This window comes from Mucor mucedo (genome assembly GCF_025094135.1).
Source record: "Mucor mucedo strain NRRL 3635 chromosome Unknown EV154scaffold_167, whole genome shotgun sequence".
NCBI lineage: Eukaryota > Fungi > Mucoromycota > Mucoromycetes > Mucorales > Mucoraceae > Mucor > Mucor mucedo.
In genome coordinates, this window is record NW_026252451.1 from 20,212 (window position 1) to 48,131 (window position 27,920).

General features: G+C 36.0%; 5 protein-coding genes across 5 annotated transcripts; 2 read left to right on the forward strand and 3 right to left on the reverse strand.

Moving 5' to 3' along the window:
• Positions 1–505: 505 nt before the first annotated feature.
• EV154DRAFT_578509 (uncharacterized protein) lies at positions 506–3,461 on the reverse strand (the record flags this gene model as incomplete). Its single annotated transcript, XM_051606559.1, has 7 exons — positions 506–1,836; positions 1,893–2,053; positions 2,107–2,344; positions 2,403–2,570; positions 2,623–2,652; positions 2,712–2,887; positions 2,947–3,461. The coding sequence occupies 7 exons, from the start codon at positions 3,459–3,461 to the stop codon at positions 506–508; spliced, it is 2,619 nt and encodes an 872-aa protein (XP_051451883.1).
• A 4,764-nt stretch (positions 3,462–8,225) lies between these two features.
• Positions 8,226–10,295, forward strand: EV154DRAFT_556086 (uncharacterized protein). The gene is made up of 8 exons (XM_051605333.1): positions 8,226–8,271; positions 8,335–8,439; positions 8,519–8,741; positions 8,905–9,034; positions 9,096–9,196; positions 9,256–9,396; positions 9,453–9,867; positions 9,931–10,295. The coding sequence occupies exons 3-8, from the start codon at positions 8,668–8,670 to the stop codon at positions 10,222–10,224; spliced, it is 1,155 nt and encodes a 384-aa protein (XP_051451884.1). The 5' UTR covers positions 8,226–8,271; positions 8,335–8,439; positions 8,519–8,667; the 3' UTR covers positions 10,225–10,295.
• Positions 10,296–15,310: 5,015 nt separating this feature from the next.
• EV154DRAFT_578518 (uncharacterized protein) lies at positions 15,311–16,998 on the reverse strand (the record flags this gene model as incomplete). Its single annotated transcript, XM_051606560.1, has 1 exon — positions 15,311–16,998. Exon 1 carries the CDS (start codon positions 16,982–16,984, stop codon positions 15,311–15,313), a length of 1,674 nt encoding a protein of 557 aa, XP_051451885.1. The 5' UTR covers positions 16,985–16,998.
• A 76-nt stretch (positions 16,999–17,074) lies between these two features.
• On the reverse strand, positions 17,075–19,558 carry EV154DRAFT_607039 (translation elongation factor G). Its single transcript, XM_051607584.1, has 3 exons — positions 19,368–19,558; positions 19,059–19,305; positions 17,075–19,006 (listed from the first exon to the last, which is right to left on the reverse strand). Exons 1-3 carry the CDS (start codon positions 19,527–19,529, stop codon positions 17,154–17,156), a joined length of 2,262 nt encoding a protein of 753 aa, XP_051451886.1. The 5' UTR covers positions 19,530–19,558; the 3' UTR covers positions 17,075–17,153.
• A 7,427-nt stretch (positions 19,559–26,985) lies between these two features.
• EV154DRAFT_403312 (uncharacterized protein) lies at positions 26,986–27,459 on the forward strand (the record flags this gene model as incomplete). The annotated part of the gene is made up of 1 exon (XM_051595321.1): positions 26,986–27,459. A coding segment is annotated over one exon (474 nt), but the record flags the coding sequence as incomplete, so codon positions are not given.
• Positions 27,460–27,920: the final 461 nt, after the last annotated feature.

Here is a 27,920-nt window from a genome sequence, read left to right on the forward strand (position 1 = left end):
TGTGCAATTGGTTTAATTTCGACATTAATGAATATTAAAATCTTTCTAGTTTCAAGTTAATGTAATTGGATGGAGGTAAGGTTATTGCGATACTTTTATTATGGTTAGTGCTTGTTATAAGAGCTCTCTCTGGGTACGCTTTATCCTACATATATGCCTTGTCTGATTATCGGAACTGTCACTGAGTTTATATGTATTAAAGAAGAGAGTAAGAAAAGAAGGATAGGGTGAGGAGTGATACGAAAGGAATGTGTGTATGTACAGTGGCTCCACCCACCAAAGTTTGTTTATCTACCAACTTTGTAATTTCGCTTTTGTCTCCAACTAAAAGTTCGCTTTCCCATTGACCGAAACATAATTTTGGTATCAAAGCCGAATTTCGACTAATAGAAAAATAAAAACAAAAACGGATTTTGGCCAAACCAAATTTTGGGGGTAAAGCCACTGTATAATGTTTATAGCTGATAAACATAAATGTTATTTAATAAAAGATATATATGTGTTTTTATAAATCGTTGTTTTGCACAGATGTATTTAGCTGACGAGGGGGTGCATCTGGGTGTTGTATATGAATTAAAGGAATATCAGATGATCCACTTTGACCGGTATCATGTCTTGAGAACTCCTGAAGAAAGTGATCAGGATGAGATTTTCTCACACTACTTGTACGAGTCAACATTTCATCGTCAATCATGTTTTGGGCTCTTGGCGATGCTTGTAAAGAACTAAAGGGTGGAAATTGACCACTATCGTTCACACTATGACTACCACCCACTCTCACATCCCTCGTAGGATTCACTTCTCCTGCTTCATTTGCATCATTCAACGATCTAAAAATTTCGTCATCCACATAATAGGCTTTAAACATCAATTCCAACGTTTGTATACGCTCTTCTACACGATGAATTCGTTGAGCTTCTGTCGCATATTGCATACCCATAAATTCATTAATGCTATACCGGTTACTCACAGGATGCACTAGAGGAACACCCGAGTCCGTGATTCGAAATTTGGATCGAAGATTAATCAACAATGAGCGTTTCATGTCACCCATACTCCATCGATGAACCACACCCCAAGGAGATCTAGGGCGGAAACCAATCAGCCATGTTTGAACAGCAATTAACAGACCAAGTGTACCACCCACAAAACCAAGGGCATTGACCAAAGTATAAACTTTGACTTCTCGCTTAATCGTATCGACAAATGCCTCAGGAAATATGGCAATGAAGCCAATATCGGGATGACCTATAGGGTATTGAGAATTGGGCGCTTCTTGACGGAAATTAGAGACCACTTCAGGTGTCGAATTTAAAACGGGTGAGAATCCAATATAATTCCAACCTACAGATTGTAAATGTGTATGATCGACTAAGTTGTAAGAGATAGAACTGTAGCTAAAAGGTTGAATATCAAAGACATTGGTTGCTTGAATATCACTTATTTCGTTGTTTATCCAATCCGAAATACTCGTCATTAATGTGGCGGGTCCATCCAAGATGTTATACATGACGGTGTTCGGGTTCATTGTCTTTGGATAAATGGATACATGTATACTTCCATGCTCGATTGTTTGATCTCCCCAGAAGTTAAATAATAGCCTGGACCCATTGTTCTGACCCAAAGTAGATGTAAGAAAGAAATCAGTAGGCGATCTGAAAAGAAAGCAATTAACTGAACCAAAACTATCAGCAAAAGTAGGCTGAAAAATAGACATATTCAATGGACGAACATATTCAGTACACGGATAACCAATATCCGTCATACAAGTGACGCCAGGCATTCTAATGTCGGTTGAATTATAGGGAGGAAATCCGTCGAAACAGAAACGTACATCTAAATTAAGTTTTTAATTCTCTATGTTCTTTGTATATTTATATGACATTATTTACCCGGGACTTGGACGGACGTAACAGGTTTTTCAATCGTTTGAGTGATGTTTGGGCTGTTGATAGCTTGAAGAAGAATGAATACGAGAAAAGCAGAAAAAATGAAGAATAGGATGACTTGTAAAACGATTCGGGTAGTCTCTGCCCAAGTGGGTTCACCATAACTAAAATAAAAAAGTTAATTAAAGCAAGCAAGAAAGGATCATAAGTAACATACCGCGGCTTCCAGATACTACTATAAAGACCTCTGACAATCCATCTGATCCAACGTTGAAATGTTCTTATTAAAATAAAGATGATGACGAGAAAAACGATACAGGCCACCGTTATACCAGCGATTGCGCCACCTGTCAACCGAAAGCCGTAATTATCTTCGGGAGCAAAAGACTGAAGCCATTTGCGGTGGGTAATGTCATATATATTAATATCATTGAAAAAAAGATTCCTTGATGCACCTAAATGCAAAATGGGTTTATATGTATGCATTTACATCGTTTGCATTTTTTTTCTTACCAAATGCAACAGTCAAGTAGTTTCCATTTAAAAGACCAGCAGAAGCACTAGAACGTCTGAAAGGAGGAATACCAGAAGCATCAGGTGTACTCCATGTCCAGTTTTTTGTGTCTAAAATACCAATCGCATTCAAATACATACTTTGTCTTTCAATACTTTCATTACTACCTTTAACTAAACCAGTTAAAACGGTATCTGATTCACAAACTTATTGTCTTACCACCAAAGATGATGATTCTGTCGTCCGAAGCTACAGTAGTTATAGGGCTTAGCAAAAAAAAAGACATGTTGTTATTGTTACACACTTACTAACTATAGCTGAATGAGACGTTCTCGCGGATGGAATAAAACCCTGCCTAGTAACATTGACATTTTCCCAGGTACGTGATTTTGTATCGAATACAAATACACTCGACATAGATTGCAATATTCTGTCGCCGTCAGGGTCTTCGACTACACCACCAATAATGACAAGTTTGCCATTGCTATAAAAGATTTATTTCTGGTTAATTAGATGTACCAAACAAATGTTCATATCAATAACCTGAGTAGAGAAGCGGTGTGACCGTACTGCGGGATACCAGTGGTGGGTAATCTGGTGTATTGTTGAGTCGTGATATCCAAATAGAAAAAGTCGTTAAATATTATGCTGCCATTAAAAGCCCCCCCAAAAATGTAAATGCCGTTCTGGTTATCATAGGTGGCGGTATGAAGCTTTCTGTTGTAAGGAAACAGGGTGGTATTTGTTATGACGAGCGAGTTATTAGGAGAAGCTGTCCAGGTATTTGACTCGAAAGAATATTGATAACTCTGCAAAGCAGGCATCTGAGTACTACTTGCGCTTGTCGAGCCTCCAAGGAGGTACATATTGTTGTTGTTATTGGTAATAACTGCTTGGCCATACAAGGTACCAGGGGGTGGGTTATTTTGTTCAAGAATTTTCCAATTAATTGTTTCTGGGGTTTGAGTTACTTGATAAAGATCGTTTGCGTATAAGTCTGTTGCATTTTTACCACCAAACATCACCAAACTGTTACCGTTTCTAGTGACGGTGGACATACCTTCTCGAAAAGGCAGAGCTGTCCTGAAATTTGGTATATCGAAGTAAGCATCTACTACAAATAACGATACAATGATTGCGCAGAGCAATTTAAATATCATCTCTTTCTAGTTTTTTTTGGGGGGAATAAAAAGTTTAGAAAAAGATAAAAGGAAGGCAATTCTTACAAAGAGATACCTTACATGGAGCAAAAAATACAGTTTAAGATATATTGGAGACTAAATTGACGTATAAACATCGAGCATTAGAATATTATGCCACATTTTCATGTTTATTATTTGTGCCACCTCCAAACAGAAATCAATCGCCAGTTTCAGATACCTCCTCCATCTCACTTTGACCTGGATGGGAACAATAAACACCCGATATAATACAAAAAAAAAAAAAATGCATACTGATACAAATTTAGTATACGATTTTAGCATATCTAAAAGTTGTATTATGACGCCACGATAAGGATTCAGAATGACTTATTCACGCAAGATCGTTGGAATCAAATTTATTTTTTGCAAATAAATTTCTTCTAAATAAACAAAAAAAAACATAAATAAATCTGCAGTAAAATACACCGGGTGTGTACTGTCATGTCTTGTTGAACTTATTTGATTTTTTGATTTTTTTGATAATTACGAATTCATTGCATATAAACCTATACTAATCAAGTTTCGACACATTTATTTTTTGTTATTAATTAATAAGATAAAACTGCAAGTTAAAGATAGTCTATCAAAAAATACAGGTGAATAAATTTATATAAATGCTTACTTGGCAAAAGTGTTGAAATTCATGTTAAATATACTCAGCATCTCTGATATAAGCCATTAAGTGTAAAACGCAAAATTCTTGGCTTCACTTGATCTGTTAATAATGTTTAGAGAATCTGCATATTAGTTGTTTTAAACTGACGGCTCAGACCATTTTGCATCAAAGATGTTCTGCGGGCGCGATGAATTGGAAAACCCATATGGTATAAAGCACACCGTTTTACCAGGTACATTATGGGCAGATTCTGTGAATTCACAGTAGTAATTCATTGTCTTCTGGCTCTCCGGAAAGTCTTGTTCCATTATATAACTGGTTTACCCTCAGAATGATATGCACTCGCCTTGATCAGGCTTTAAATCACATTTATTACGTAATATTCTCATTGTAGGTGCGTGAAAGTGGTGCGCCAAACTATTACATAATATATTCACTTTGGGCGCCAAGAAAATATTGTGTAGTGTGTAAGCGAAAGCATAGGTTATGATAGGTTGTATTTATTTTTTGCTTAAATAAGCTTTTCACAATAAAAATCATAAGTTTTGTCTTTTGATTCAGTTTTATACTTAGAATTTATGAACTATTAAAAACGCTCCATTTCCACAGGAGCAAATGATAGTAAGCGCCCAACTTGTAAGTTTAGTATGTCACTTCAAGGAATTTTGGCCTTTGTGGCCGGTTTTCTAATGTCATGTGTAATAGTGTGACCCGGATAGATGAGGATCTTAAAGTTATAATAGAGATAGAATATTGTTTTATTGATAAAAATATAAGGGGTTTATGTATATATGAAGGATATTTTTAGCTGTTGGCTGAATATAATATCACTGTTAGGTTCAAATTTACGGAAGTGGCGCCTTAATGTGGACATCCTATCAAATACAGTGCGCATAGTCCCAAATGGCGGATTTCAAAAAACATACAACGGTATCTGAAAACCCCATTCTTTGGATTGAAAAAATGCCTGTTTTTTTTTCTGCGTGCTTTTTTTTTTTTTGATAAAGTCTAAAAAAACGTTCACATCCATTAACTGCTTTACTATTGATACATGCTACTATTGAAACGCTGATAAACAATTACCAAGTTCAAAATTGCTTGTGGGTATAAGCTTAAGTTTATTGACAAGTGTTTCCATAATAAATAAAGACTCAAACATCATGGCCAATTAAATAAAATTAAATCATCCTGACATATGCCAGCTCTTATTTTTCAGTACAAAAAAAGCTCTTAATTATATAAACTATTAAGTCATTCTGACATAATCCAGCCCAGACTTGTTTATCAGTCTATAAATATGATACTTTTTTCTTCCCACTCTCTTTTCTCACTTATATCTTTTTTTCTTTTTCGTAAAGTAATGAATACCGTAAAAAGGTTAGTTAATAATGTTTTTTTTTTTTTCAAGAAAGGCTAAATTCTTGCCTCTTTTTTTATATATCTGAATTGAAGAAGGCATATTGCAGTTTTTGCGGTATTGTAGCTGAGGCTAGTCTTTGCTAAAGGACGAAGACATATCAGGTTTTGGCCGAGATTGCTAAAGGACGGAAACCTTTCAGGTTTTGGCCGGGATTGCTGTAAGTCATACTCTCAAAGCATGTAGAAAAATAAAATTACATGATACTAAAAAAGGTGTAAAAAGTTTAGGTGCACACCTTGCCCTAAACATTATAGCATTGAGAGAGTAACTAGCGATTGAAGCTGGTTAATTCTTTAATCTTAGTTCCATGCAAAGTGTATTACTGGCGCTTTTATCTCGTTCCCCCCTTGATAGCCATTACACTTGGCTGAAACAAGTGTATATCAAGGTAAGGACTGTTTAATATTCCAAAAATGTGTGCTTGAAACAAATATTTACCAAATAATAGGGGTGCGAGTTTTATGCAAGAATGGTCCATTTAACCAAACCTTTCTTTTTCCTGTATTTCAACGGTTGTTAGTATGCTTCTCCAGTTAACACCATCGCTAAAGCAGTTGATTTTTAAGGACTATCTTGAATGGAATTCTCGGTTCCAACTGGCAAAAACATCAAAGGAATTATACGTTTTCTTCTCAAGAGTTGTAATCAGGGAAACACTGACAATTTCACTTTCACATGTTCAAGGAATGGTCGACTTTCCGAAGTACTCTTTTCCAAGCTTGACCTGTTCCTACCTACAAGTGAAGTTTGGAAATGCGGTGCCAATGTCAAGGCTATTTTACAATATCGTAACCTCTTCCGTCGTTTTAAATGTACTAGCACTACATTATAGTAGCCGAGTGAATGAAGAAACCTTGGACGCCATTTCACTGCCTCCACGTGTCTAAATTGGATAATTTGCGATCTTGCCGCGTTCCTTGGATGTGGTAGGCGTTTCTCAAGCTATCTCTCCGGAATCGAACCCCGATTTTCCGTTACCGGTTGTGGGCATTGTAAGCCTCTATCTTACAATCGCAAGCATGATAGGGCAGAAAATCAATGTATCCTTATCATTTAATGAATCCCCATTACTTGATGAGAAACTTCGACAAAGAAACTGCGAAGTCTTTGCCTTAGGAATCAAAGAAAAGGATAATATTGAAACAACCAGTACCAAAGTACTGTTAAAAAAGCACTACCTGGAGACAATGGAGCTATTTCAACTCAAGAGGCCTGCAGTTGAAGAAAATATCAAGAGGCTAAGGAATTCACTTGTCTCCGAAGAACTCAAAAAAGGAAACGCATATAAAATGATAGGAAAAGATCAAGCGGAAATCCTTCACAATCCATTACCTTCTATTATCGACTCGAATGCCAAGTACCAGCTTATACATTTGCCCACCTTACAGAGTGTCACAGATGGTATCTTACCAATTGATACTGAAGTTTAGAAAAGGCTTTTAAAAATCTTAGGACAGATGTTTATCGAAAGGATAATTACAAATGGCGATAACTTTGTTTTGATTACACAGTTAGATATTTTCCTATCTAATCAAGCAGCATTGGATGATTGTGCGTACCCAGTTGAGCCACTAGAACTTACATCTTTAATTGTTGATGTCAAGCAGAAGTCAAGGTATAAAGCAAGCTGGAAGGAATTAAGCTGAGGACACAGCCTATAGGCACCGCTTTTATAAGCCTATTATACAAAATGGACAATACCAAATACTGGTTACTGGTGGTCTCTTTAGAACCTATGGGGAGCAGCGCTTGTCAACCTTTTTTTGGCTCCTCTTTTCCCCATCGCTTTTCTGATGATACGATATCTTGTTATATCAATATAAGTGATGTTCGTTAGCTGGATTTGTATCACGAAGATTTTCCACGAAGACTTTCCATTCTGGGTCTAGAAGCTAGTTGACCCATATCCGGCACTTCTCAATGACAAGGTCCTTGATTGGATTACTAAAATAAATCTATGAGAAACTAGAAGATTCGGCAGCTACTCGACCAATCCAGGAACGATTATGAAATCTGATCTCAGTTTGACATATGAGGGAGCTGGTACTGTGTCGTACCAATAGGAAGGTATTCGCAATATGATAATTATAATACATAGATTATATATATTATAATTGAGTGACAAGATAAGAGTAATTATATTCGTACTATTAGGCGTCAAATACGACACATCCATTATATTATTCGAATTTTGCGCCCACAAATCACAAGTCAACACTATTCCATGTCGTATCAAGAATTCTTTCTTTGTATTCCTTAAATCGTTGCACATCAGATGATGTAATTGACCTTTTGCATCTGCTGCTAAAAACCGATACTTTCATTAAATCATTTAAGAACAAGAGTCTACCAAAAAGATGTCGTGGCCTACGTTTCTTACTTGCTCAAGATATTTCGAATCAGACCAGAAGTATGATTAATAAGCTGATTAAGATGGAGAAGTAAAGTTTCAAACATTTATGTGTGATTAATTAAGCAATTAGGTCATCCTGACATAATCCAGCTCTTGTTTATCAGTCTATAAATAAAAGTTGTTCGCACACTTTTTTCTTCCCCCAATTTTTTTTTTCGTTTTTTCCTTTATGTTGGTGTTTAACACTATCTTCATAAAAGAAAATTATCGTGAGAAGGTTAGTTAATAATGGCTTTTGTTATTTTCAAGTAAACGTTCGTTTTTCTCATCAATGAAAAAGATTTTCTATTTTCTCAGGATATCGGTAATACTACGGCTGCGGCTAGTCTTGGCTATACGACGGAGGCCTCCCGGGTCTGACTCCCACCTTTAAGCTGGGATCGATGTAAGTCCTCATTATTCTATTATGATATTGATTATGTACATAGATATTGATTCATAAAAAAAAATTAAAATAAACCTAGCTGTAGGCGGTATCCAAGATCTGCCTTTATCCTTTTGGCTTTTTTTTTATTTATCAAGTCGTAACCTTACCTGGCTATCGCCTAAATAAAAGAAGCCTTACAAAAGGACGGCTTTTTTTAGCGCCGATCAGCAGCGATGCCGTAAGCGCATGTTGGCAGCTACGCCATTAGCGCAAGTTAATGGCGATGTCGTTTGCGCGATGTTTTTGACAAAACAATTCTGGTAAAAAAAAAAAAAAAAAAAAAAAAAAAACCTTTTCTTACAGAATTGGCACTGTTTATAGTTCATTCAACAGATATTAAAAGAACGGAAGGACCTGAGGGTAAGAAAAAGAACAAGTAACCCGTGTGTATTTCTAACAAATATAATACTTTATGATTTACAGGAGAGAAGGTCGCTTCTCTTTCTTGAGGCATTGTTCCTCTAACGTTGCCTCCAGAATCATTAGCCAACTGTCCTGTAAGGACATCACTTACGAGGATTTGAATCTACCATGTAGCAATCTTTTCTCTGTTGTAATATTTGACATCATATTTAATTCGCTTCATTTACTTATGTCTTTTTCTTTTTATGAAGGTCAACGACAACAGAAGTCTGAAGAAGGCTCTAATGAACGTAGAATCATACGAAGATGCTGAAGATGATGATGAAAATGTCAAGGACATTTATAAATATATGTAATGCGAGTAAATTCACTGACAATACTTTGGTTTAACATGTTGTCTCATTTCCTTAGCTTGAAAATGCATTTAAAAAAGAGCTTCTATTTCCATACGGACAGAATCAAGATGTACTCTGAACAAGACTTCATCATTAAGTTTTGGGCCTATGCTTTCGAAACATTCTTTGGTGATAACCAAAATCTGTTTATTCATTGGTAACTACAGTTCATGCATAAGTATATGCTACCATTCTAAACATAATTTGTATTAGGGGCGACACAACTCCAAAAAGTTGTGCCCAAAATAATTTAATTATAAGGCTTGATATGCGTATGATGATGATGAAAAATGGAAAGTTTTTAATGGATACGGCCAATTGCGAGTACGCTGCCAAAATCAATAGTAGTAAGCTGTACAAAGACAGGCTGAAACTTGTTCTGAGCGGGTATACTTACATCAAGAACATAATCAATTCATGTCCCCATCTCGATCAAGGTGATATTTTGTCCATCAAGATTCCATACCTACAGATCATGGGTTTCAAGGCTGTCGTTTCCATCGTCCGAATTCAAGATAAGGGTTTGCTTGTCACAGAGGATTTGATGAGATTCACCTTTCCTTTTACGAAAAAACAAATTCGCACAGGCGCAATTACACAACTCATCAAGGCTTTTTCACTAATCAAGGTAAATCATTGTTGCATAATTCAATAGTATACATATTAAATTTACTAAATTTTTGTTCGATAGCATTTGTTGAGCAATCTGGAAAACATCATCGAGGAAGGAAAGATTGATGACGATAATGACCTGATGAAAATTATAACGGATGAAAGCACTAAAAAGATAAAATCCGATCTTAAGCTCTGGGTTGAAGATATCGTATCCGAAGCCAATGGAGATGAGGAAGAGGAGGAAGAGGAGGAAGAGGAGGAAGAGGAGGAAGCTCTTCGATTTTTAATTTTTCTTCTAAATAATGTAAAGATCCAGCCTGCGGTCTCGTGTTACAACAAAAACCGCTTATCTATTTCAAACATGTGGTGACACAAGCTCTTCATAATAATATAAATATCCCTTACTTTTCTACAAATAAATCCTCAGACTTCTTTTATCTCAATTTTACTTTATCTTCAAAGAGCCTATCTTGCTCATTCTTTTTTATTTTCTTTTTCTCTTTCTTTTCTTTCTTTTTTGTTTATAACTAGAAGCCATCCTCACGGAAACGTTCAGTTATACTAGTGACCTTATAGCGTAAACCTCTGTAATAAGAAACGTACCTATTTAAACCAGTCACTACAAAATCTCTTTAAAATCTATCTTTAATATAAACAAACAGAAAACATCCTACACGGAAACGTTCATTTTGTTTTAGTGATCCTATAGTGTAAACGTCTGTAAAAGAAACATACCTATTTAAACCAGTCACTGTAAAGACCCCTCAATTTCATTATTAAGCATAATATTAGAAAACATCTGTAAAAAGAGACATTCCATATTATCTAAGATCCTGCATTGTAAACGTCTATCTAAAAGAAACATACGTGCTTCAAACAGTCTTATAATAATAACTTTACTTTCCCTCTTCATTGAAAAATATCAATTACCCTTTTATTTTTCTTCGAAGTACTTCTTACTCTCATAACTATAATACTTACAATCAAGGTCTAATCATCCTTTACAAAACCTGATTTGGTGCTCACTATCAAACTTTAAAATTCATATCTAAATACCACTACTCGGAACTCCCAAATTATAATAATAACCGCCATTTTTTTTTTAAAAAAATTAGCTTAGTTTGTATCACGTAAGCCGTTCTAAATACAAACACTTATCCTTTTAATATGAAAATATGTATGCCACCTGAGCTATACGATGTGTATATTGTAATTTTCCTTATATACAGGTACCACCTGCCGGATTATACCAGGCAATCAAAGTCCAGTAGGTGTTACATCCAGTGTTACGCAGGCAATTAAGTCACTGAGTCTAAAGAGTGTTTTATCGTAAATGCTATACAGTCAACCCTGATTCATTGACCTTGATTGACAACCAAGTCAAAATATTATGAATACCTTTGTCTTAATCAGAACTACGAAAGGCTAGTTCCCAAGCCTAAAGATTTATTATATATAATGGTAAGAAGAAGCCTGTTGGTGTATTCATGACTTCAACGTATGTACTATTGTGGTGAAGCATACATGGAGAGCAGAAAATCCTGAGCATATGAGTAAGGTATTAAAAAAAATTAAAAGATACTTTGTGCTTACCCAGATTTCAGAAAGATGATTGTTCAAAAATGACTTCAAGAGTTGACCCAGACCTTGTCAGGTAAGGATATCATATCTAGCAACTTCGCAAGTAACCCATCAGTTAGCTTACTATCAACCTTGAGTCATTGGCCATGGATGTCGCACACACATTAAAATATCACGAATACCTTCGTCTTGTCAGAACCACAGAGGGCTAGTTCCTCTGCCTAGAGAGCTACTTTAAATGATGGCAAAAAGAAGTCTGTTGGTGTACTCATGACTAAAACGTATGTACTGTTGTGTTGAAGCATACAATGAGAGGAGAAAATCCTGAGCATATGAGTAGGGCATTAAAAAAAATAAAAAAGATACTTTGTGCTTACCCAGATTTCAGAAAGATGATTGTTCAAAAATGACTTCAAGAGTTGACCCAGACCTTGTCAGGTAAGGATATCATATCTAGCAACTTCGCAAGTAACCCATCAGTTAGCTTACTATCAACCTTGAGTCATTGACCATGGATGTCGCACACACATTAAAATATCATGAATACCTTCGTCTTGTCAGAACCACAGAGGGCTAGTTCCTCTGCCTAGAGAGCTACTTTAAATGATGGTAAAAAGAAGTCTGTCGGTGTATTCATGACTAAAATGTATGTACTGTTGTGTTAAAGCATACATTGAGAGCAGCAAATCCTGAGCATATGAGTAAGGTATTAAAAAAAATTAAAAGATAATTTTGCTTACCCAGATTTCAGAAAGATGATTGTTCGAAAATGACTTCAAGAGTTGACCCAGACCTTGTCAGGTAAGGATATCATATCTAGCAACTTCGCAAGTAACCCATCAGTTAGCTTACTATCAACCTTGAGTCATTGGCCATGGATGTCGCACACACATTAAAATATCATGAATACCTTCGTCTTGTCAGAACCACAGAGGGCTAGTTCCCCTGCCTAGAGAGCTACTTTAAATGATGGTAAAAAGAAGTCTGTTGGTGTATTCATGACTAAAATGTATGTACTGTTGTGTTAAAGGATACATTGAGAGCAGCAAATCCTGAGAATGTGAGTAAGGCATTGAAAAAAAAAAAAAAAAAAAAAAAAAAAAAGATACTTTATGCTTACCCAGATTTTAGACAGGTGATTGTTCGAAAATGACTTCAAGAGTTGACCCAGACCTTGTCAGGTAAGGATATCATATCTAGCAACTTCGCAAGTAACCCATCAGTTAGCTTACTATCAACCTTGAGTCATTGGCCATGGATGTCGCACACACATTGAAATATCATGAATACCTTCGTCTTGTCAGAACCACAGAGGGCTAGTTCCTCTGCCTAGAGAGCTACTTTAAATGATGGTAAAAAGAAGTCTGTTGGTGTATTCATGACTAAAATGTATGTACTGTTGTGTTAAAGGATACATTGAGAGCAGCAAATCCTGAGAATGTGAGTAAGGCATTGAAAAAAAAAAAAAAAAAAAAAAAAAAAAAAGATACTTTATGCTTACCCAGATTTTAGACAGGTGATTGTTCGAAAATGACTTCAAGAGTTGACCCAGACCTTGTCAGGTAAGGATATCATATCTAGCAACTTCGCAAGTAACCCATCAGTTAGCTTACTATCAACCTTGAGTCATTGGCCATGGATGTCGCACACACATTGAAATATCATGAATACCTTCGTCTTGTCAGAACCACAGAGGGCTAGTTCCTCTGCCTAGAGAGCTACTTTAAATGATGGTAAAAAGAAGTCTGTTGGTGTATTCATGACTAAAATGTATGTACTGTTGTGTTAAAGGATACATTGAGAGCAGCAAATCCTGAGAATGTGAGTAAGGCATTGAAAAAAAAATAAAAAAGATACTTTATGCTTACCCAGATTTTAGACAGGTGATTGTTCGAAAATGACTTCAAGAGTTGACCCAGACCTTGTCAGGTAAGGATATCATATCTAGCAACTTCGCAAGTAACCCATCAGTTAGCTTACTATCAACCTTGAGTCATTGGCCATGGATGTCGCACACACATTGAAATATCATGAATACCTTCGTCTTGTCAGAACCACAGAGGGCTAGTTCCTCTGCCTAGAGAGCTACTTTAAATGATGGTAAAAAGAAGTCTGTCGGTGTACTCATGACTAAAACGTATGTACTGTTGTGTTGAAGTATACATTGAGAGCAGCAAATCCTGAGAATGTGAGTAAGGCATTGAAAAAAAAATAAAAAAGATACTTTATGCTTACCCAGATTTTAGACAGATGATTGTTCGAAAATGACTTCAAGAGTTGACCCAGACCTTGTCAGGTAAGGATATCATATCTAGCAACTTCGCAAGTAACCCATCAGTTAGCTTACTATCAACCTTGAGTCATTGGCCATGGATGTCGCACACACATTGAAATATCATGAATACCTTCGTCTTGTCAGAACCACAGAGGGCTAGTTCCTCTGCCTAAAGAGCTACTTTAAATGATGGTAAAAAGAAGTCTGTCGGTGTTTTCATGACTACAACGCATGTGCTTTCAAGGTTTTTATGGCTAAGAGGAGGCTTTTCCTCAAAATATTGGGTTATCAATCGGCCACCAGTAAGCCACGGATGACATCACCAAATGTTTATCTTAATGTTGCATTTCTTCAAATTCCTGTTTGTTTCTAGGTTGAAAAGTGTCAATTAAGACTCGAATATTGGCTAGACAATAAAGACCGGAAAACTCTTAACACCTCAACAGCAGTAAAAATAACAACTCGGGGATGTTTAACATCTCAGACGTCCTTTAAAATATTAAAAAATGTCAAGGATAAGTCCTGCTCAATAATAGTGGTGCCTATGCTTTACAAAAAATGTATCCACTGCAATACTTCAATAACATGGGTTTCATGCTCAGTCCTGTTACGCTGACAATTTGGTGATTGAATTTGCAAAGTGTTTCATTAGAGAAAATAAAAGGAAATACTTGTGATGTGCTCATCGTTATCAGGATATATGCATAAATCCTCCGAAGTTGTGATTAACAAGGACGGCTTTTTGATTATAATCTACTGGATTAATCAAACAGACAAATCGAAATATGTCTCAAATTCTTGGGTGTCTTTTATAAAGTAAATGTATACGCATATAATGTTGTAATCATTATTTATTCTAAAAAACAAGGTCTTTTGTTTTTGCTCTTGTTTGGGTTTATAAAGCCATTTAGACAAATTATACCCCAGTTAAATACATGTGCATTGCTATTTCTATCTTGTCGAGCTTCTCTTTAGATAACATATGGAACGAACACATTGATAATCAATGAAATATTCCAAGAAATAAACGGTTAAATTATTTGAGACTAAAACTAGATATCTTTTTATTAAATGGAAAAGGGGATCCTTTTTATAAGGAAGGATTGAAATAGATTGTTATCCGGGAAGATCAGATGGGAGCGTGGATTGGAAGTAGACATTAATATCTTGATCGGTTAATGGTTTATGTTTCAGTGCTGGGTTGCTATTAAATGTCAAGTAGATTATAGGCTGGATATATAGTGTGTATATATCAATCAACAGCTATGAAAGACACATCGACTTTGAATGCGAAGTTAATGAACCAGACATCGGTGAAAAACTGATATATCAATAGGGTAAATAGTTTTATAATTGGTCATGTAGTATAACGAATGATTAATACATATATTTTTTTGGAAGATTTGCGCCAACCAAAAGAGGGTTTAGCAAAAGAGGAATAGAAAGCCTTTGCCAAAGACCAAGATTGTCATATGCAAGACATTTGTGCAACGGAAAAAGTCATGTCTTGTTACAAAAAGGTTTGCTTTTTTTATTTACTTTTTATTTTAGGCAATTGGTGTTAAGGCAATTCACTTGGATGGGATTTTTTTTTCTTTCTCTAAATTTGAAGTCGCACAGTAGTTAATTGACCGTAGGTCCACTCACGAGGAATAATAGCATCACCATCAATCTTTTTCATCTCGGATACTTTCAATAATTCTTTAGTTTTGTTATTTGAAGCAATATATTCATTTTCAGATGTTTTGTAAATAGAGATATAGCCAATCATGTCTAGCTGAATGTTGAGTTTATGTAAATGCGGGGCTTTGGTTAAGGGAATTCTCAACATGCCAACACCACAAATGACATCACCCTTTATTCGTATCAGATGGAATGGCAAAGTTTGCTTGCTCATAATGACACGAATGGCGTCATTGGCGCTAGAATGATTTCCCAAGGTGTAAGTACAGAGGTGTAAAGTAAGACTATGAAGGCCCACCCGCTTTTTAACTGTCACTTCAAACGTCATATCACGCACGGTTCCATGATCGAGATAAATAAAAGTTAATGAAGGATGTTCGTTCAAGAGTAAGATGAGAGGTAATGTTTCGTTTTTGATGGCGACATTTTGGATGGAAAGTGATTTTAAGTGTGATAGATTCATGATCAAGTCGATTAATGCATTTAATGGATCCAAGGGTAATAAATCCTGTACCACGATATCAAATGATTGTAAATGAAGGGGGAGGGTATTCCAAGAGGCTAATGTAGTGATCTGTTCACCTGCATTCTCTCTATTTATCCAAATGGATAAGGATGAGAGAGAGAAGGAATGTATGGCTCGTAAGATAGTGGGATCGATGGAACAGAGTTGAATGGCATAACGAGTGATATGTCTCATAGCACGGAGTAGATCTGCAACGCACGGACTCAAGCTTTTAAAGGAAGACTGAGCTATTATAAGAATATCCTCTACATGTCGATACTTGCTTGCAAAATAGTTTAACCAGTGGCGTATAGAAATGACTTGATCATTCTGTAAAAGATCTTTTGGGTCATTTATGACATCCATATGCAATTTTCTCAGGGCTTTTGCATGCACGATTGCTCTGTTGTTTAATTTATGATCCATCAAGAGAGTTACATCCTCCAATACCAGTTCTTTCAAATCGGGAGCGTTTATATGAATTTCTTCCATAATTGAAAGGTCTACAACAGCAGATTTGAGGACGAGGAGTTGCAAGGATTGGGCGTAACGTAATTTATAAGCCATTGTTCTTGCGAGATCCCTCTGAGTCTCTTCGATTGTATTGAAATATATGATGAGTGTATCCAATTGATTTAATGGAGCAGCGAGACCGAGTAGATTGAATGTATGAAATGTGGTGGCATCGATCGTAAGGTATTTGATTTTCTTCCAACGGTAAAAACGAAAGCTGATACCAATGTTCACCCATCTGAGTTGACTACGACCGTGTTCGTCCGACTCTATCCAGACCAAGGTTTGAATGTTTGGTAAGACTCGGGTAATACAGTTTGCGGTTTTGTCTTGCAAATGGCAATGGATCATGGAGAGTGAATGGACTCGAGAACCAAAAAGACTGTGTCTGTTAAAGAACTCGAGTGCAGCACTTAACGAGTCCGAGTTGGTTTGAAAGGAAAGGGTTTCGTATAGACAAGAGTTACGAATCCAAAGGTGCCATTGTCGACAGACAAGAATGCAATTCAGCTTGTCTTTGAATGAGAGGTAAGAGGCAATAGTTTGGACAATGCTGCAAGGTAAACTTTTCATGGTTTGTGCGTTATAGGGAAAAGTAGAGTATGGATAAAAAAAAAGTCTCTACTAATTGACAACTTTGAAGGCTATATGTATGGCATTTTTTTTTTTTTTTTGATTTATATATTACATTTATTTCTAATTTTTTTTTTTGTATGGTAAAATTACATATTTAGATAGTTTTTTACTTATTGGCCTTGTTGGCTAAATCCTTCTTGTATTCTTGAATAAGGTTCTCTTGAACGTTGGAAGGAACAGCTTGATGGTCTTTATATTCCATGGAGAACTCACCCTTACCTTGAGTGGCGGATCTTAATTCGGTAGAGTAACCAAACATATCGTTCAAGGGGACATCAGCAGTAACGTTAAAGTAATCTTCTTGGATCTCGGTATCGACAATAGTACCCTTACGCTTGTTAAGACCACCAATGACAGAACCTTGGAATTCGATAGGAGCAGTAATAGCGACATTCATGATGGGTTCCAAAATGACAGGTCTGGCCTTAGCGAAAGCATCATTGAAAGCGTTCTTGGCAGCGATACGGAAAGCCAATTCACTGGAATCAACAGCGTGAGAGGCACCATCTTCCAAAATCATACGAACACCATTGACAGGGTGACCGATAAGAGGACCCTTATCAAGGGCATCATTGAAACCCTTTTCGATGGCGGGGATATAGTTGGTAGGAATGTTACCACCAATAACACGGTTATCAAAGGCAATATCCTTTCCAGTTTCTTCATCCTTTTCCATAGGTTCAAGTTGACCAACAACACGACCGAATTGACCAGCACCACCAGATTGTTTCTTGTGAGTGTAGTTGAATTTGGCAGGTTGAGTAATGGTTTCACGGAAAGCAACACGAGGTTTACCAGTTAAACATTCGACACTGTATTCACGCTTCATACGTTCAACATAGATTTGTAAATGGAGTTCACCCATACCAGAAATAATGGTTTCCTTGGATTCAGAATCAACGTGAACTCTGAAAGTAGGATCTTCCTTTTGGAAACGGTTCAATGCCTTGGAAAAGTTGGGAGATTCTTTACCCTTGGGGGTAAGAGCAAGAGAGATAACGGGTTCAGGAACATACATGGAGGTCATGGTGTATTGGATACTACCATCTGTGAAAGTATCACCACTAGCACAATCTACACCAAACATGGCACCAATTTCACCAGCACCGAGTTCATCAACATCTTCCATATCAGCAGCATGCATACGTACAAGACGAGGTACCTTGATCTTCTTACCTGTCTTGACATTGGTGATGAAAGAACCCTTCTTTAAAGCACCTTGATAGATACGCATATAAGTTAATTGACCATAACGACCTTCTTCCAACTTGAAAGCAAGACCAACAAAGGGACTACTAGCATTAGGAACGAGATCGACCTTTTGTTCACCTTGACTGATATCCAAGGCTTGGTTGACAACCTCGGTAGGGTTAGGTAAAAAGTTAACAATAGCATTTAATAAGGGTTGAACAGCAGTATTCTTGAAGGCAGAACCCATCAAGACGGGAGTGAATTTAAGCGAGATGGTAGCACGACGAATGGCTTGCATGAATTGTTCAGCGGTAGGAATTTCTTCCAAGAGATAGAGATCAGCAATTTCATCATCGACATTAGCTAATTGTTCAATCAACTCATGTCTCTTTTCGAGAGCGAGAGGCATTAATTCTTCAGGGATATCACGTTCAACTAAATCTTGACCACTGTCACCTTCGTTGTAAACAGCTTTCCATTTCAAAAGATCGACAACACCGTTGAATTGATCTTCATGACCGATGGGAATTTGTACAGCGGCGGCTGTCAATTTAAGCTTTTGGCGGAGTTGATCAATAATACGGAAAGGATTGGCACCAGCACGATCCATCTTGTTAATAAAAGAAATACGGGGAACATTATAACGACGCATCTGACGATCAACAGTGATCGTTTGAGATTGCACACCGGAAACAGAACATAAAATCATCACAGCACCATCCAACACACGCAAAGCACGCTCCACCTCAATAGTGAAATCCACATGGCCTATATACTCTTTAGAACTCGTTCTTTCTACTATTCTCTCTATGTTGCTTACCTGGCGTATCAATAATATTGATATTGTTATCACCCCAGCTGGCATAAGTAGCAGCGGATTGAATAGTAATACCCTTTTCTCTCTCTAAATCCATAGAATCCATCTTGGCACCTACACCATCTCTACCACGGACATCATGAATTTCCTTGATACGACCGGTGTAATAAAGAATACGTTCTGTACAAGTTGTCTTTCCGGAATCAATATGAGCTGAAATACCAATGTTACGAAGCTTGTTGAGACGTTCCTATAAGAGTGTATTCCAGTTGAGTTTTATTTCTTTTGCAAACAAAAATATATATAACTTACGGCATCTTTGGGATCGAGACCGGTGGATTGGTAACGACGACCCATTGTAATAGGTAAAAGAGAAAAGACGTTTTGTGGAGTTGACTCAATAAAGCTTGAGCTGACTGCTTTCAAAGAAGCCTTTCCCGGAAGTCCTCCAAGGAAGGAACGCACAAAGGCCATTTGAGTTGATCTACTTTTGTTTGTTAAAGAAAAAAAGAAAAAAAAAATGTCAAAAAAAAAAAAATCCCTTTATCCAGGGCAGGGGTGACCTTTCTTTTTTGAGACGGAGTTTTTTTTTTTTTTTTATCTTTCCAATGCTTGCATGTTAAGGAAAAGCAAGGGTAGCGTTTGATTTATTACTATCATGTATGAGTATACATCACTTTACTAACATAGATCTCATGTCGTTTATTAATACTTGATTTTTCTAGTAAACCACAATAATAGACATAATAAAATCCCATTCTGACCTTTTATTGTACAACAGCATCCTTGTGGAAATAACAGTAAAGGTCATCAGAAGTTAAATTTTATTCATGCTATGTAGATTAATACCTTGGCTTAACCATCATTCGACTACCAATAGCATTTCATGACATATTGTTTCTTATCCAAGGAAAGTTCGTAAGAACCCACAATAACAATTCATTACATAACGTTACACCGAGCAAGTGTGAAATAAAATATGGACTCACTAGTAGTCTCGGCTTATAAATTTAGGGGAAAGTCAAAGATACTGATAATTCATATGAGGTAGTAGTCACATCAAAGTGAGTTCAATATCAAGGCTAATTGAAATAAAAAGAGCCATAGATTCAAAATGGTAACCAGAAAATTAATGCATGGTAAAAAAAAACAATAGCTCTTTCAATGTAACATTAAGAATAATGTCGGCGCTTTCTTTCAAAGTGTATCAGGTCCAATTTTGATTCCTGTTTCCAACACGTTTAAATATACGGTGCATAGCTATGAGGCGGGCTACAAGATAAAAAAGACTTACTTGAACAAAGTAGACATTATCCTATGACAATTAAAGGTGGATCAAGGTACACGTTTTCACTGTATCTCCTGTTATTCTTCTATAGGTAAAACTATCCACGCCGTCACTGTCTTGATCTTCAAAATTACTCATATGAGTTTCTGCTAGGCCTCACCACTTTTTGACGAGTGAGTTATGAAGAGAGAGAAGACATATGTAAATCTCTGCTACTTTTTTTTCACAATTAAAATAACCAGATGCTGTTAAATCTTTCATAAGGAAGAGTCAATACTCTAACGCTTGACTGTAGGGCATGATTTTTTCTTTAATATTGCAATTCCTTTTTTTCTTTAACCATGTATCTTCTTTAAACTTATTCAATAGGCCCTATAACCTACTTTTTTTGGAGGCAACTCTATTATTGATCTATACAGTGAACTGTATTGCTTTTGTACCACAAATGATGGCAGACTGCTGTAATTAGGTTTTGGGAAAGGCAGAAATTAAAAAGAAAAAAAACAGAATCACTAAGATCCGAAAAAAAATCTATCTAACACGAGAAAGTGTGTTTGAAAACCATGCTTAGTTAGTCAAGGATAGTGAGCAAGAAAAAAAAACAAAGAAAAAAGGCATACGGAGAACAAGTAGGAATGAACTCATTGTTATAAAAAATAAGAACCATGATGACTACATTCCAGTTCTTAGTTGCCAAGGTTTTATTACACTCACCAACATAAAACCCTCTCAAAATCATTTTTGTAGGCTACGTGAATGTAATTGAGACTTTTCAGTGATAGCTTGTGTAATTTATGAAACTTTCCCCTTTATTCTAGTTTGGCAAAAGAAAAAGAAAAAGAAAAAAAAAAAAAAAAAAAAAAAAAAAAAAAAAAAAACTAACAGAGATAATCAAGACGATCAGTATAGTTTCTGTAACTCCCAGAATTTCATACTTGCAGCATTTTTAGTGTAAGTTTGTTGTATACAGTGTCGTGTGAAGTGTTCATCGTAAGAATTCTGCTTTTTTTTTTTTTTTTTGCTTAAAAATCAAAGTAGTACGAACTTCCAAAATTGATCATGTAATCAAAGCTCTCACGGTTATCTTATCTTGTTGCGCGTGAGCCTGTCAGCAGTCAAAGTCTGGTTGCTACGCACTACTGATTTTTTCCCACTCTTTCTCCTCTTTTTATTTTTATTATTAACATGATGTTCAGTAATAGCATTGCCGCGATGAAAGCTCACTAAGGAGTACTCTTTTGCACAAATGCCGTGTGTTTACTGGGTTGTAATGTCGATCGGTGGTGATCCCTTACTGCTATTAAATGGTCCTATGAAAAGGGAGTAGGTAATGTATGGCGTGCACGTATACCTGTCTTCAACCCTCCTGGGCTTGTATCGACTGCATTGGGTGCTTTCCAAGACATGTTGTAGTCCTGTAAGTAATATCACTTAAAAAGAAAAAAAAAACATTGAAACTCATATTTAATTTTTTATAGGTCCTCTGTCGCTCTTGTCTCTCTCTGTCCCCCCGCTTCCCGGTAAGTTTATACACCCGAAACGGTGGGTCAAACAACGTCTACCCTCTGAAAAAAAAAAGACTGGGATGACGCGTAAGCAGGCGGCTGACCCCCATACATGAACACGTTCTGTACAAAAGGAGGCGAACTGGTGGTTGCTTACTACAGCTGTTTATGGCGAGGCCGACTGGGAGCGGCTGGTCCAGACAAACGGGTTTTGTTCTGTGGTATCGTCTATTGGTGTTATCTTCCCCTTTTTTTATCTTGTAGCTAATTCTCTTCTTTTACCATCCAATCCATCTAATATTCTATTATGGTTGGAAGGAAGAGGGTTATCTACAGGATAAAAAAAGGGTGCCTTAATGACAATAGAGGTTACCACAGAATAAAATCCCTACTTTGGCTGGTTGCTCCTTTAGGCCTCTAACCTTAAACAACAATCAAAATATATATACATAAAAAAATATAGTAAGTAGCTACCGGTTCTCAACCTCAATATACAAGTACAGTCGTGTTCAGACATATACCCCGAAGCTGCTTGCCCAAGTGTCATCTCGGTCCAAAATATAAAAAAAGACAGGTAGACAAGACTCGCCAGGGTTATTCATTCTATCTTGCTGGGTCGTGAGGGTGAGCAAGGGTGATATGACGGGATCATCAACATGTTGAGGATTGCACTCTTTGTTAGGAGGTACAGGTCGAGGTGGGTTCCTGGCGGGCATCGTGGATGCTATGCATTATCTGCCAATCTCTTTTCATAGTAGTTGCCTACCGTAGTGGTTTGTGGTAGATACACTTTGTGATTACGCTTGGCTAGATACGCTCCCCATTCAGGAAGGAAGGGGCTTTGACAGTAGCGACTACTTGCCTGCAGTGTTCAATGCTGGATGTTGTGATCCTTTTAGGCTATCCTCCTCTCTTTTGTATATTGGAAAGTATTTTTATTGGCACAAGTTATTCTGATTCTATTTCGTTACTAACTCAATTCATTTAGGTCTTTCCCGGTACTAGTATACTACTGCTACTACTACCAAAGATAAGTAACAACATACATCTCAACATCTTGATTTTTATCCAGTGTTCTAAGTTATTCAATTCTCTACAATTTTAGGAAGCTCCAGTCATACTGACATGGCTGTAGCGCATACTGTTATCATAACTGTTTCACTTGGTGTGATACAGAACACTTTTAGACTTCCATTTGGCTGACTGCACCATTAATAAACCTTTATATGTTCTTCTTCTAAGTCTTACTTATAATTTATAAATTTCTCGGCTTGCTACCTTGCAGCATGGCTTTCGTTTAAACTATACAACCTCAACATCAATGGAAAATGTCAGAAACAGAACAAGAACAGAAAGAAGACTACTTGGTGACACGAGAGTCAGAGTGAAAATGATAAATAAAGAAGTTTATTTCAGAGAAGGGGGAGGGGTTAGGACTAAGATCCAGAATAACGTTTTTCTAATAAATAACTAGCATCTATTTATACTATTTCTTATACATGGGAAAAGCTACGATGGGTTTAAATTATAGATTAACAAGGGACTTTACGGAACAGATATCATGAGCAGATTATTTGACAAGGATGAGTAATTGAGATTCGACGAGTAATAGCAGGCTGGATTTAGTTGACATTGAATAATTAGATGGTTCGGGGAATATCTCTGATTTGACACGGGCGGGAAAACTGGATTGGGATATGAAGTAATAGATGATCGGAAAAAGGTTTACTAAGGTTGAGTCAGACAAGAGGCGGGAAATATATTGGAATACAGATTGGTGGTAGGTTTTACAAGGAATTCAGAAAGCGGGCAAGATATACAGATATGATTTTGGGTACAAGGTTTTACAGGGAGTTTGGTAGCGGACAAGGTATACTGATATTAGATTTTAGGACAAGGTTTCACAAGGGTTTAAAATCAAGGCATGATCTAGGACATGATGAAATGAGTTCATGACAGAAAAATAGCCCCCTTTTATATTTTTTTTTTTTTGTGGACGTATTGCGCCGTATGATTGAAAGATGTTTGCTCAGATTTTGAATAGTAACGCCTTCCTGGTACTCTCTTTAATCCTAATTCTACCAGCCAGGTCACCTCTGAAAAAAGAATGGTTTCTGAGACAGTGTCATATTAAATTATTAACTTCGCACTTGCATTCTGAGATTTATTAATGAGTACGATGAAAGACTCAATGGTATCATAGTCTAAATTTATACGAATTAAGCATAAAAAAATTAAGTCGCTCACCCCCTGATAATACAATAAATTTATGCTGAGAATAACCATAGAGTTCCTCCATTTTCTCTCTTATATACACCACAGAAATGAAAGTGGTCAAAGTACAAATGTGTTTATGGTTAGTTTTTAAAGTACTCAAGACTTTCTTTAACCAAAATCGCTTTATTCTCAACCGTTTCTTGTGAGTGTAGTTGACAGCGTTACATAGTTGCTTAATGTATTTGAAGGGATTTGTGTTTAGTCCATGTCAGAAAATAAGCCAAATGCATGGGGTATAAGTGAGACTTTTTTGTCTTTTTATAAAAGCTTTTTATCAAAAAGAGTCAATCCCATCATAAAGATATTTACCATTAGAAGACAAGAAAATAATTGTTTTTTTTTTTTTTTTTTTTTTTTTTTTTTTTTTTTTTTTTTTTTTGGAGACAACTCATGCATGAGTGTAAGAAAAAAAAGAGGTCACAATATTTTTTGTTTTTCATTTTCATTAGATTTAAAAAAAATTAAATAGGGCCAAAAGTCCAATCATTCAACACTTCCCGATGCTGTCACACTGGAGAAACCCCCCATTAGTTGAAAATTGCTGATCCACTCGTTTCGTACTTGCTGATGCGCTCGTTTCATACTTGCTGATGCGCTCGTTTCGTACTTGCTGATGTGCTCGTTATGTACTTGCTGATGCACTCGTATTCGTATTTGCTGATCCACTTGTATTCGTATTTGCTGATCGAATGGGGAGCCACCCGCCCGTTTCAACATGCCCGAAAGCAGGAAGTGGATTAGAACTTTCAGCCCAGTTCCAAAAATTATACGATAACCCTACTGAAGTAGTTAGCGATTATCGCATCATATGCTAGGCATAAGAGAATTGGGGGAAGGAGAAAAAAGAGAAAAAAATGGCCCCTTTTTATACCTTTTTTTTACTCAATTTTTTTTTTTTTTTTTTTTTTGTCAAATGACTTTCCGTGACTTGACAGGACGTTATATTGACACTTTTCCTTAAACGAAAAAGTAAACAAAAGCACATAATAGAACGCCAAATCAATTTTTTTTTTACTATCATTACTGAGTGATGATATATGTTGTAATAATAGGGATTTGGAAAATGGAATAAAATGATAAAAAGAAAAACAGCGAGTCAAAACTAAGATCTATTTTATTCCAAAGAAAAACTAAGGTGTATCCGTCATGCCTGCTACGATTATTTATCTTATTTTTGTTTACAAATCTTATGATTATTATATAAGATGATTATTTATGGGAAAGTTTATTCTGTTAATTGGAGGTGGATTCTAGAATCTCTTCCTGGTTCTATAGCTTCAATCACAATATAAAAATAACAGAATAAAGACTTTATACTTTACATTTCAACGCGGCGAGATTTTCATTAACACAGAATGAGAAGTAGTCGTCATATTTTGTTATACACTGAGATACACTTTATGATTTCATGACTGTGTGTAAACTATCCATCTCCTCAGACATTATCGAATTGATGCATAAAATACCATGCTATGCACATGGGTCGAATCAGAAATTGACACTGAGATGAATGGTAGTGGTTTTTATTGCAAAATGATCAAAATCCATATGTTGTTTACGTACAACTTCCATAGTTAAAGCATTGTTTACCACACTGTTTTAATCTCAGAAAAGGTTTTTTATTTTGCCAGAGTACCTTCTTTGTATTATATTTCTTGAATGAAGTTACCTGTTAACAAAAGAGTGACTGATAAATCCTACTGTTTCTTATATTGAATATCTCCCTATTTTTGTCTGTTTATAATTGCTCTTTTGTTCAAAGGTGTTGTCAAAAATCAGATTAAGCAACCACGAGAGTTCCCACAAATTACCTCAAGCTAAAAAGTAGCTATGTCGTAATATTGTGAATGGAATTAAATTAAGGTACACGTGATGTTGATAGGCTGTCATATATAAATATGGGAGAATCATGCCTCTTGTAAGAAACCATTTTAACCAAACATAGACATTAATTAAGAGCTTTCAAAGTACGATGGTTACACCATTCTCAAAAACAACTATAAATAACCCCTTCCATTTTTTTAATAAACTTCAGACATATTTTACTCTCACAAAACTTACTATAACCGAGCCATATTTGCTCTTACTTCCTTTTCTTTTTCTTTCTTTCTTTATTTTTATTCTTTCTTTTTTTCTTTTCTTCTTTTTTTATAAAGACTTACTTGAAAACATCTTAATTTATAAGAACCATTCAGTAAATCTCGAGATCCTGTACAGTAAACAACTTTCTTTTGAATAGTAACATACGTACTTTAAACAGTCTCAATAAAAACTCTTCTATATCTACTTTCTCTTTTGTATAAATATATAAGAAAACATCCTTATCTGGAACCATTCTATATATTTCTGACCTTGTGTGAACACCTTCTATTATTTTCTATAATCAGAAACAGTACACACTTTACTCCGTCAAACAAAATCATTTACTTTTATTAAAATTCGTTAAGAAACATCCTTAAACGGAACCATCATAACGTAATTAAGACCCTGTATAGTAAAACAACTCTCTTTTGAAGTACCATTACATACTTAAATCAGTCTTGATAAAAGCTTATCGTTAACCTAATAACTCATACAATATAATCATTGATTCTTTTACGAACTCTTGATTGTTCCTTTCTCTTTCCCTTAATAACAATACGATAACAAAGGTCTAATCAAAACCTATTAATTGATTTGGTGCTCACTTTAAACTCAATCAACCCACGTCTTTATTAAACTCTACGGAACATCCATTTTATAATACGTGGTGCTCACTAACAGGGGCTTTTTATCGAAAATGAATCATACAAGCGAAACTACTCCTATTCTTGATGATTCCACTGTGTTGGCGTCACCTGAAGCTTTTAACATTAATAAGAAATTATTCTCATTCCGTGGCTACGAAGGTGAAGATTTTCTGGCTTTCAAATCTAATCTCGAAGACTACTTTTCTCTTAAAAATATCACTGATGACACTTACAAAATTACTATCTTCCGTACCTTACTTTCTGGAAAAGCAAGAGCTGATCTTGATAATATTTATGGTTACCCTCCCGATAATAAGGACCTAAAGTATGCTGAAGTCGTACGTCTCGTTGATAATATTTACAACACTGAAGAAATGAAAGAAGCAAAGAAGGATGCTTTCAATGGTATCAACCAATTAGACAATGAATCTCCTACCAATTTTTGGAACCGTATTTCTGAAGCTGCTCATGTTGCTGGTATTACCTCTGTTGCTACTATTAGATCAAGATTTAAGTATGGTCTGCTCAAAGCTGTCAGAGAACATTGTATTTGTACTGGTGCCAAATCTCATGAAGATTATATGCGCTTAGCCCAAGGATATTGGATAGGATATCATTTACATCTTGAAGGCAGTCAAGAAGAACCCTCTCACTATTGCAGTGGAATTAGTAATTTACAACATCAAAATTTATTCCAAAGACGATCCAGTCCCACTTCCTCAAAGAAAGTTACTCCAGTTGCTGAACCTGCTAAGAACAATGTATTACAACCCATGATTACTACAGCCGAATCTCCTATCACCTTAACCCAGTTGACGGAACTTATTCGAACGGAAACAAATAAAGCAATTCAGGAAAATTATGAGCAACGTCAACAAAGATATAAGAATAATGCATCCAAATCCAATTATAACAATAATGGCAATCAGTATTCTAATAACTATCACAATAACAACGGAAATAATGACAACTATAACAATCAAAATTATGGAAGAAATAACAATTATCGATCCAATAATTACCATAATCAAGATAATAACCATTCCAATGGACGTTCTAATGGACA

Excerpts from the sequence above, each read along its gene's own strand:
- EV154DRAFT_607039 (XM_051607584.1), bottom strand. The coding sequence starts at position 19,529 with ATGGCCTTTGTGCGTTCCTTCCTTGGAGGACTTCCGGGAAAGGCTTCT. Across the intron at positions 19,306-19,367 it reads GTCTCGATCCCAAAGATGCC|GAACGTCTCAACAAGCTTCG; the intron begins GTAAGTTATATA and ends ACACTCTTATAG. Across the intron at positions 19,007-19,058 it reads CAATATTATTGATACGCCAG|GCCATGTGGATTTCACTATT; the intron begins GTAAGCAACATA and ends AAGAGTATATAG.
- EV154DRAFT_556086 (XM_051605333.1), top strand. The coding sequence starts at position 8,668 with ATGTTGGCAGCTACGCCATTAGCGCAAGTTAATGGCGATGTCGTTTGC. Across the intron at positions 8,742-8,904 it reads TTTTTGACAAAACAATTCTG|GAGAGAAGGTCGCTTCTCTT; the intron begins GTAAAAAAAAAA and ends TATGATTTACAG. Across the intron at positions 9,197-9,255 it reads AAGGACATTTATAAATATAT|CTTGAAAATGCATTTAAAAA; the intron begins GTAATGCGAGTA and ends TCATTTCCTTAG.